This window comes from Rosa chinensis, chromosome 6, assembly GCF_002994745.2.
Source record: "Rosa chinensis cultivar Old Blush chromosome 6, RchiOBHm-V2, whole genome shotgun sequence".
NCBI lineage: Eukaryota > Viridiplantae > Streptophyta > Magnoliopsida > Rosales > Rosaceae > Rosa > Rosa chinensis.
This window is the reverse complement of record NC_037093.1, coordinates 6135114-6146588: the sequence shown is the minus strand read 5'-3', so window position 1 is coordinate 6146588 and position 11475 is coordinate 6135114. Positions and strand designations below refer to the sequence as shown.

The 11475-nt window shown below is 37.8% G+C and overlaps 1 protein-coding gene across 2 annotated transcripts; it reads right to left on the bottom strand.

The window, feature by feature from the left end:
* Positions 1-1848: 1848 nt before the first annotated feature.
* LOC112169201 (TMV resistance protein N) lies at positions 1849-7963 on the bottom strand. Of its 2 annotated transcripts, none has more exons than XM_024306190.2 (7): positions 7825-7963; positions 7549-7681; positions 6779-7356; positions 5283-6351; positions 4867-5142; positions 3053-4772; positions 1849-2361 (listed from the first exon to the last, which is right to left on the bottom strand). In XM_024306190.2, exons 3-6 carry the CDS (start codon positions 7270-7272, stop codon positions 3234-3236), a joined length of 3378 nt encoding a protein of 1125 aa, XP_024161958.1. In that variant the 5' UTR covers positions 7273-7356; positions 7549-7681; positions 7825-7963; the 3' UTR covers positions 1849-2361; positions 3053-3233. The 2 variants fall into 2 exon arrangements, with proteins under 2 accessions (XP_024161958.1, XP_024161959.1); XM_024306191.2 differs by having other exon boundaries at positions 7835-7857.
* Between the last annotated feature and the right edge of the window lie 3512 nt (positions 7964-11475).

Here is an 11475-nt window from a genome sequence, read left to right as displayed (position 1 = left end):
TCACTTCTGGCTCTTCCGATAAAAATTGGAACTCCTAGGTAAGTAAACGGGGCACTCCCCAGATTAATCCCCAAGATGCTTTTAATACGAATCTGTCGTCGTAACGCGTACTTCCCCATAAACAGGCTGGACTTCCTCTTGTTTACTGTTTGCCCCGAGTTTAAGGCATACTCTTCCATGAAGGCGACCAGATTCCGGAGGTGTCTCGGACGCCCTTGTAGAAAGACCATTATATCATCAGCAAACAACACATGAGAAGGAGGAATAACACCTAGAGGAGTAGATATACGCTTGATTTTGTTACGATCAACCAGAGAAGCAATGCCTCTACTTAGGACCTCCTCCGCTAGGCAGAAAAGTATTGGCGATAGAGGGTCGCCCTAACGGACTCCCCTAGAGCAATTCCCTTACCATTCACATTTACAGAAATAAAGGCTGAACTTAAAATGTTACGCACGTACCCGACAAAAGTAGAACTGAACCCAAAGGCACTGAGAACTCTCAATAAAAAGTCCCAATAGAGAGTATCAAAAGCTTTTCCGATGTCAAACTTAATTGCAACATTGCCAAATCTGCATTTACTGTTAAGAAGATTCACACACTCTGAGGTTTGGGAGATTGGGTCCACAATAGTGCGACCACTGATGAAAGCGCTTTGACTTGGGGAGATTATCCTTGAAGCAATAGTTCCCAAACGATCTGCAAGAAGTTTTGTAATTGTCTTAAATACTAAATTGGCCAAGGCAATAGGCCTGTAGTTAGATATACTCTCTGCCTCCTCAAGCTTTGGTGTACGTATCCTTATACTGAAATGAGAAGCCAATTCCATTAAGAAAGTAATCAGTTTTATTTTCTATTTGTTTATTTTTATTTTTACTCACACCTCGTATTTCCAAAAAATGTTAAATAAATTCTTACCCCAATCTAGGGGTGTGACAAGCATGGATTAGAAAAAGCAATGACTAAAATATCGAGTATCGAGGAAATATCGATGGTTCGGAAAATGGAAATTTCGATGGAAATATCGAGAAAGTTTCGATATCGATAAATTTTAGAAAAAAATGATGGAAATTAGGAGAATATCATTGAAATTTTAAGTGAAACTTTGTGAACTACTTATTTGATCAATTATCTATTATATTGGGAAGAAGAAAAAAAACAAACGGTGACCAAGCTTCATTTCATAGTGAATTATAGTAATTTAGAATAAATGTTTGAAGTTGCCCGTATAATATTTAGTACTTTTAAAATATATAATTCTAATTAGAAATTTTATAAAGTTGTAAAGCTATTCAATCAATAAATACAAATGAATTAATATTTCTCAACATGGCAAAAGTATTTAGGAATGTTAGAGTAAAAAAAATAAAAATCTATAATTGCTGAAGGCCTAAAACTATATCTTAGAAGTTAGAGGTTTAAATTAATTGTCTAAAGAAATTAGTAATTTATTCTATTAAAATGACTATTAATAAAAAAAAAAGCATAGAAGTACTAAATTGAATCCCAGTCGAGTTGGCTGGGGTGCTTTTTAACTTCATACTGAAGGAGACAGGTTCGAATCCCGTCTCTGTCAAGGTTTTCCTCATATTTTGTTTGAGGAATATTCGAGAATATTCCCTAAAATTTCAGATATATCGCATATTTTCGAAAATATCACACGAAATATTGAGGGAAGTCATCTAAAATATCGTAGCCTAAAAAAAACGAAAATTTTTTCGGCGAAATTATCGATTTTTTAGTCTATGAGAAAAAGTGACTTCTAAACTACAAAAAATGCATGAGACTAGAGGTGAAAGGAACAAATATATTATTAATGCATTTTAAAGCAAGAGTCATAGACATGAAAAATATAACTATCAGAATCGATAGATAATTAAATGGAACTTATTTGATAAGTGTGGTTTCCTCCTTAACATTACTTAAGGAAATTAACAATACAGAGTACAAATTGAATACATGCTTAAAACAATACATCATACAAAGAGTAGCTAAAGAATGAAAACAAAGATCAACAATGTCTCTGTTTCTCCTCTCTCTCTCTCTCTCTCTCTCTCTCTCTTATTCTCTTCAAGAAAGCTCTTTATATAGTACAACCTTGATCTTCATTGCAACTTGTTCTCCGAAATTGGCTAAATTGTCAAGTCTGATGGCAAATGTCTCTAATCATAAATGCTTCCATATATAGCTTTTCTCTTTATCAATTGCTTTATTGACTACATATTTTACTCCTCTCATTAAATTTTAATGTGCAAGAGAAACAAGTTACGTACAATGCTTCAAGGATTGAAAAGTTAATTCCTAATTTCATGCCAGCTTTTCTCATGAAATTCTTCGTATCAATTGCATGCACGTACGTACCTACATGAATCAAACAAACATAAAGTGAATTCAACAATTGATGGCAGACAAGACAATTAATGTAACGAGAAAACATTCCATCAATTCAAAACGTGCATGTAAGCTACACATGCTATTGGAACAATGAGAAGATGTATTGCACTTATTCATTTAATTAAAATGGAAAACTACTAATGCTAAAACGAGAACTCAATTTAGTATATGAAAATAGATAAATTGCTCCCGTATTTTTAACAGTTATTTATTTAAGAGAAACACTTATAAGAACACAATAACAAACTAAATAACTCAAACTAATTAAACTAAGTTACTAATAAATACAAATTACGGATATAGTAGCCAATCTGTAAGAGCAACTCCAACAGCTTCCCTATAATTTTTGTATTATAGAGAAGCAAAAGTTAAACCTTTAGCCTATTGTTCTTCTCCAACTCCAACAGATTCCCTAGTTTACAGTAATCTATAAAATCTCTATATTCTTCTTTAAAATTTTGGAGTTTGCTGTAAATATAGGGAATTTGGTTTTCTCTCTCCTCACTTTCCCTGAAATAGAGATAGTTATAGGGAATCTGTTGGAGCAAAAGATGCTCATTTTTCCCTAAAGTAGAGAAAAATCAAAATATAGGGAATCTGTTGGAGTTGCTCTAAGTAATATGAGAAAAACTCATATGAATCATTATCTTCATCGTACCTCCACAGGGGAAAATGTTGTTGCGGCATCTGGCTGTGAAAATGTTGGAATCATCTTAGAATTTGTTCCTAACCTCTTTCCATATTATGTGTATCCTCGTAAAGAGAAATGTTGCTGCTGGAGTGGGCGTCTCTTCATATTCACCTCCTGCATATCATCCATATCCCCGTAAAGAGGTGTTTCAGCTGGAATGGGTCACTAGTCTCTTGTATTCTTCCACATCTTGCTCATACACCAAGCGAACACCACACTTTTTTACCATGCTAGGCCCTGAATTTCTGAATGAAAACACTAGTTGATTGCAACTGTTTTGCCACTCTGTACCAAAGCTTATATCACGAGACACATAGAATAGCCAAAGATGATCTGAAACAGGCTGGACATCAGTTGATAATAGAGGCGCAGGGTACTCTTCTTTTCCATTTACTTCTAAAACACAGGAGAGCTCCCATCCACTGCCGAAAACTTCAAAAACAGCACACAAAGCATATCCCATCCACTTACTATCATTCCAATCTGGAGTTAGGTCTACACTTACTGAAGAACCCACTCTTTGATGACTGAACAACCAAGGAATTTGACTTCCAGGAATTACAATTTCAAATCTATCACCTGGCACCGTTAGGTATCTTTGGAGCATGGTAAATGTGATAACATCGTTGCTTTGTATGACCATTCCAAAGCAGTTGATGAAATTGAAACATGAGCAATTCAACCCGGCCAAATTCAATGGGTATTGCATCTCTTTCAATGAACTGCAACCATCGGCTGTTAGTTCTAAATTTTTATCTGATGAGAGAACTGGAAGTTGTTGAAGCTTGCTGCAACGACTCAAGTACAAATTCTCAAGCTTAGGAAGCTGGCTAATGCTTCCAGGAAGGCTAATGAAATTGTTTCCGCTTAAGTTCAGCGATAACAAAGAGGACAAACAGCCAATATCACTGGGGAGTGCTCCATCCCAGAGATTTCTGTTACTCAAATCTAATTCCCTCAAAGAACTCAGCCCTGATAGAGGAGGCAAGATTGAATTCTTCATTGGAAATAATCGATAATAGAGGGACATTGGAAATAATCGATAATAGAGGGACATATACCATGGTTGCTGTGATGACAATTTCTTTCCACAAAAAAGTAATGATTTTAGATTTTTTGGAAGGACAATGGACAATGACCATTCTCTTATAGCAGTTCTGCTTACATCAATCTTCTCCAAAAGCTCTAATTTGCCAAGGCTCTGTGGAAATTCAGCTAGCTTTGAGCATCCAGAAACATCCAGACTTTTAAGGACCTTCAAACTGCCAATGGTACTTGGAAGACTCTTTAGATTGATGCAATCTCTTAAATTCAGTGATGAAAGGCTACTCAGATGTTCTATTGATGAAGGTATACTTTCAATAGCAGTCCCATCTAAAGAAAGTTCCAATACTAGATCCATACAACCATCGAATTCAGGAATCTTTCTAACCTTTGAGCAACCAGAAAGAATAAGAATCTCAAGTATTGCAATTTCAAACTTATCTGGAAGGCTCACAAGACTCTTGCAGTCTTTAAGATTCAAGAACTTGAGCTTTTTCAGAACTCCTATGGATGGGTGAAGCTCCTCTAGACTCTCGCATCCCTCAAGATCTAATCTTTCAAGATTTTGGATCTTTATGAAATCTGGGGTTCTTGTCAAATCTTTTGAATGACTAAGGTTCATCACTCTCAACATGTCAAAATTCTGTGGAAGTTACAGCAAATGTAGAATGATTAGATTCAGGCATTCAGCAAAACCATTCTAATATAACAAAATGTTGTACTAGTAAACCTTGTACCTTTATTCCATTCCAAAGCTGTTTAATGCTGCTATGACACACGCTAAGTTCCACAAGCTCATCCGGCTCGAAATCTGGGGGGAGATTTGTTAAAGAATAACCCCTCCATTCGAAAAATCGCAATGATTTAGGAACACATCTCAGGTCTTTGGAAGGGTGCACATTATGCAGTTTGAGCAATTTAAGATTAAGCATGTTAGAAAATGCTTCAGGGTGGCAAACTTCCCATTTTGATTCAGGCAACTCTTGGACAATGCCTGAAATTGCTGCTGTTCCCTAATAACCAAGGATAAAGAACAAGTCAGTTGCACAATATTATAAAGCATACCTGGCTGACACATTATAAGGGCAAGAAGATTAGTATAAATAAAAAGTTTATTTGATGCTTTTTGATTGCTAAATCCAACTATACTTACCGTATTGTTCCTCAAAACATGGATGATGTCCTTGTAAAGCCACAATCTGCTACGTCCACCGGGGTCTTGAGATTGTTGACGAACAATAGATTGACCCATTTTTTGTAATAAATCATGCATACAAACCATGTTATCTGAAATTGATATAAGAGACCTTTTGATAAGGATATCTATGTCAATTCCTAGATCAAAACAATTGGCAAGTATTTGAAGTACCCTATCTTTATACATTCCTCTAAAGAAACATGCAATATCAAGGAAAATACTTTTCTGCTGCTGATTTAATCCCTCATAACTTATTTTAAGTATGTCCATAATTTCACCATTGAAACTTCCATTCAGTTTCCTCAATTCCCCGTGCCATGACTCTTGATCACTTCCATGCAAAAGTGATCCCAAGACTTTCAGAGCTAAAGGAAGACCATTGGCATAATTGACAAAACGTTTAGACAGAGGCATATAATCACCATGCGGAAAATCTCTTCCAAAAGCTTCCCAGCTAAAAAGTCGAAGAGCGTCATCATCATTTAAGCCCTGCATCTTATATATCCTTTCTATACCACATGCAATTAGCAAGCGTTCATCTCTAGTGGTAATGATGATTCTACTCCCAGGATGAAACCACTTTGGATCGCCACATAACTTTCTTAACTGATTTATATGGTCCACGTCATCGAGAATGAGAAGAACCTTTGTCCGAAGTAAGAAATGTCTCAATCTCTCTTCTTCATGCATATTCCAGTCTCTTATATCTCTATTCATGAGGTTCATGCAAAGTTTTCTTTTTAGATTGGCTAGATTATCAACTCTAACTCTCTCAAGAAAGCTACTAGCTTCAAATTCAGTACAGATCCTCCCATAGGCTCTTTCAGCAAGGGTTGTCTTGCCTATCCCCCCCAACCCGCATATCCCTATAAGGCAAACATTGTTTGACCCTGTATCCAAAAGGGAATCAAGTTGATCTAATCTTGAATCAATTCCAACTAGCTTTTCTGCAGGCTCCAACAATACAGGACGTATTTTGTCTCGTACCTCTTCAACAATTTCTTTGATGAGCTCCGGTTCAGATCTACAAGAAGAAAACAAAATAACTCCAAGGCATGAACTAACATGAGTCATAAACAGAGAAACGGATAAAACAACTAAACATGCCCATCTGTTTTTTCCTTTTTCTTTTTTGCCACTCGCAGTCAAGTGGTCTCTGTTTCTCTTTAATAAGAATCGCAAACCACCCTATGTTTCTTGCTTTAAATTCTCCTCATTGAGAACTATAATTCTAGTCTTTCATGTAGCAAGTTCTAGGTAAATAAAATTGGATTATTGGAAAACTCTATTTGTAACTCAAGACAATCAATGAAATTATAGAAGTCACTTCTGTCCTAGGTAAAGGTACGTACAAAGTTCTGATAAATTGCGACCTTAGAGGTAAGAAATACAGGCCAAGTGCTCATTTATGAAGACTTATGAACTGAGGGAAAGAAAGAAGAAATGCTAACCTATCCTTTGAAGTCCACCCTTTGATCTCCGTCACTTTCCTTAAAGCAGCTCTCCATTGTACCACCTTCTCATTGTCATCCAGAAATCTTTCTTCAAGTTCAGCGAATGCTTGTTTAAAAGTTCCCAATTGTTTTCCAACATCTGAGGGCTCCACAGAATAGAAAATTGGTAGAACTCCACCCCTCGCTTCCATGCACTCTAGAATCTTTGAAAGCTCTCTCAGGCACCACGTCGAAGAAGCATAATACGGAGAAATCACAAGGATGGCAAGCCTTGATTGTTCAATTGCTGAGAAGAGGTCAGAAATCGGTTTCCCTATTTGAAGCTCTTCTTCATCCAAGAAAACTTTTGAAATTCCTTGATCAAGCAATTTTTCATGTAAATGGGCAGTAAAGCCCAGGCGCGTTTCACCCCTGAAACTCAAAAACACATCATATCTCCATTCAGGATCTGAAGCAACAGATGAACTCTCCCCGTGGTTACTTGATGCCATTAGAGACCAGTTCTCTCTTCTACAACCTTACAGGCGATGGTGTCAAGGAATCTAAAGCATGTCATTAATTTCCGAAGCAATTTCCTGAACATAAGTCCAATCAATTCAAATAAGCAATTTGCTAAGTATTTTAAACCATTTTAGTGCAAAACAATATTAACAGAAAAAAGAAGAAGCATAACTATAGATTTCCGATTGCTCATCATCCTGTTTGATCGATCTAATCTGTGAATCTCTATATACTATACATACTGTGCAGAAGTATCAAAAATTTACCTGTTACACTTAAGCTTTGGCTCTTGCGTTCTAGTCCCTTACTGAATTGAAGGGAATTCTTCTCGCAGCCCCAATTCAAATTTCAAACTCTATTTCCCTTCAGCTTTCCCAAAATTTTCAAATCCAAGTCAAACTAGCGAAAGAATATCATCAGCAACAAAAAGATGACTCAGAAGAAGAGACAAAATGAAAAAGAAAGGGGAAGATACAGAACCATTTCATGCGCAATTTAAAGAAATCATGAGATAAAGAAACTAATATTAGTTGAAGGCGAACCTGAACGAACCCGGGTATACGTTAAGCGAACTGAGAGGAGTGATTTGACTTGATGGTCGTCCCTTCCTGCAAGCGCTTAATTGATCCACGCGGGCCAACTGTCTTTCCATTGGGACCGACCAAAAAGTTATAGAAGAAGACTTGGGCATTCGTAATGGATTTATGGTGACAAGTTTTAATAGGATGGTGATATTACTAAAAAATAAAAGTGGTGAGTAAATTTGAATCCTCATTTGTGATTGACCTTCTGGCACATATGTCAGTAAACACCAATTTAAATTCTTTTCTTTTATCAATTTTAAATTAACATCTCAAATTCAATGCCAGAAAACACCAATTTAAATTCTTTTCTTTTATCAATTTTAAATTGACATCTCAAATTCAATAAATAAGTCGTTGTTTAAGGAAAACAAATAAGCCGCTGTTTAAGGAAAATTGAAATTGGGATAGAATTGAGTCATGCTTTCATTAATAATAGGGGTCTCTTTATATAGAGGATTACAAGACATAGAATTAAAGTTGTACAATGAAAGATAATCGTACAATTAATCGGGAATCTATGAATATTTCCGAGAATATCTCTAATTCAAAACCCTATTACAACTATGTCAAGTAACCTAGAGTTTGGGCCAGACACATATTCTGGATTTACTGTCGCCTAAACGTGGTGCTCCTCTCGTTGCCTCATTAAAAACCTTGCCGAGTAACAAAAACCCTGTGGGACAAAAATAACCTCGGTCGAAGGGGAAAAAGAGCACAACACACCCTTCACCTTTCGAGACCATACATGTAGACATCTCCCCCCTGATGTCTGCATTTCCCCCTGATGACTACGGTCATGGGAGTTCGGATAACTTCCTCAAACGATGTTACCAACATGTTTTTCAAAAGTGGAATTTAGGCAATGTCTTAATGAGCAAGCCTGTCACACTGTCCTCATATTGAACCTAGTTCACTTTGATCTTGAAAAAAGTCTGTTGTTGCTGATTATGCTTGGTGTTATCGCTTTTGATGTAGTCTTGCTTCATTTGTTCAAAACAAGCAGCATTATCCTAAATGCTCGTAGGCTCATATGTGGTAGACTTCAAACCACAATTGTTCGAACATGCGTAATTATGGATCCAATCCATATACATTCACTAACCACTTCGTGAAGAGCAATAATCTCTGCATTGTTCGAAGATATAGAGACTATGGTCTATTCTGTAGACCTCCAAGATATCACGATCTTTACCTATGGTGAACACTTAACCAGTTTGGGAATGACCTTTGTGTGGGTCAGAGAGATACCCAATATCAGCAAAACCTTCCAAAACACATGTTGTTTTGGGATGGGGATAGAGGACGCGGGCCAATGTTGGCGGCGTTCCTGGTGTGTGATGGGTCCGAATCCATCGTCTCTCTGTAAGGATAGAGCAAGCTCATATCAATCGTACATCTCAAGTACCGAAGGATATCTTTTACACCAATCCAATGGCGTCGCGTTGGCGCAAAGCTATATCTAGCTAACAAGTTCACAACATATGAGATGTTCGGTCTTGTGCATTGAGCTAAGTACAATAATGCGCCTATTGTACTTAAGTAAGGCACTTTTGCCTCTAGCACATCTTTGTCATTATCCTTCGGACGAAGATGATCCTTTTCAGGATCAAGACTACGGACGATCATGGGGGTGCTTGAAGGCTTGACCTTGTCAAAATGCTTAAGCATCTATCAACACGATGCTCAAGTTCCAAACCGAGACATAATCGTGTTCTCTCAAAATCAAATTTCAATTGTTCAGCAATTTCCTTTTACTCTTTAAGGGCTTCCAATGAAGATCATGTCCAACATAAACCGCATAGAACCCGAAACTTGTTATGAAAACGCGTGGGCATATCCCTTCCCAATAAAGTAGTCACTTTAGTGAGCGTTTCAACCTCTTTGTAAAACACGCTCCGTGGTCTAGAGCCACTTGACTTGGGTAAATGAAGTTCACCATGAACCTTCATGTATATTCCGTATCTAGATCCCCATATAGATACGTAGTAACCACATTTGTAAGCTGCATGTTTAGTTATTCGGAAACTACCAAACTGACAGGGTAGGGTAGTGGAGTGCAATGACATCCATTACGAGAGAATATGTCTCATCGTAGTCGATTTCAGGGTGTTTTGTGAGAAGCCTTGCGCCATAAGGCTAGATTGCCATCTCTTTTTCTCATCACGCTTTCTAACGAAGACCCATTAGTCAATAGGTTTTATGTTAGGAGGTGTTGACATCACTAGCTCAAAAACTTTCCTCTTCGTTAGAGAATCCAACTTAACCTGGATCGCATCTTTCTATTTTGGCCAAATTTCTCTACGTTGGCATTCATTCATCAACGGAGCGTGGTTCGATACCATCGGACTCAACAAACTCATGAGCAATGAAAAGTGTGATTACATCATCAATTATGATGAAGTTTCTATCCCACGTCTCATGTACACTATTGAAATTTTCATAGAGCTCTATATTCTTAGGAATAGGTTCTGATTTTGAGGCGTCCCCTAACGATAACCATAATCCAGAAGATTCTCATGAGACGGATTTTGAGTCTTGATGAACAAAGGATTGGAATGTGCCAAAGTATCATTCGAACCCACGGATCTCCCACGCATCCTAGCTGGGGCCATGACCTATAACGCCAGAGTGCCACTCTCTTTGGCGTTGGCGCAATGCCTACCTCCGTGTAGGGTGGCGCTACGTCCTCTCGTAGGAACGTCCTTCCTTGCAGGAATATTTGCAGCAGATGTGTGATATCGTCACTTTAACAGGGATCGAGATGAGACATGGTGGGGACAGGCCACGACAATTCCTGTCGCTCCTGCTGAACATCCGTGTTCTTATCTCCCCCTAACGACAGGAAGACTGTCTCATCAAAGTGACATCCATAAATGTAGCGGTAAGGAGATCGCCTAGCAAGGGCAATAAGTAGTAGACGATTGTTGGAATCTCAAATCCAATGTAGTTGCCTATTCGTTTGTAAGGACCTATCATAGTGCACTGTGGCGGCGAAATTGGCACATAAATGGCTCACTCAAATGTTCATAAGTACAAAATACTTGTACCCAGTCACTAGCTGTAACGCAGAGATACATTGAGTGGCAGATATTGCATCACCCCAAGCGGTTATAAGGAGGTTGGTGCGCATTAATTACCAATATCCTGATGACCATCGTAGTCCTTTCCGCGAGACCATTTGGGTATGTACATGAGAATATGATGTCCAACATCAGTCTCATTGCAATAACCATCGAAAGTCTTCGATGTAAACTCTCTAGCATTGTCAAGTCCAATTGACTAAATAGGATGATCCGGGGCGTGAGCCCGTTGTTATATGGTATGTGCTAGGAGTGTAGTATAAGCAGCATTTATAAGTAGACAATGGCACAACACATGTCCAGCGTGTTTGCTTGTCAACCAACATCATGAGATATTTAATCGTCCGCAAGTTGGTTGGACTAGTCCACAGAATCCCTATGGATTCTATGTAAGAACATAATGAGTATTTTCATATCTTTTGCACAGGACTGTCTCAGTCTTAATTTCCCTCAAGAACGGGCTTTGTAAAACAAGCGAGAGGCTTTAGAAGCAACCAATGAGAATTTTGGTTGGGCCTGAGCATTTGAA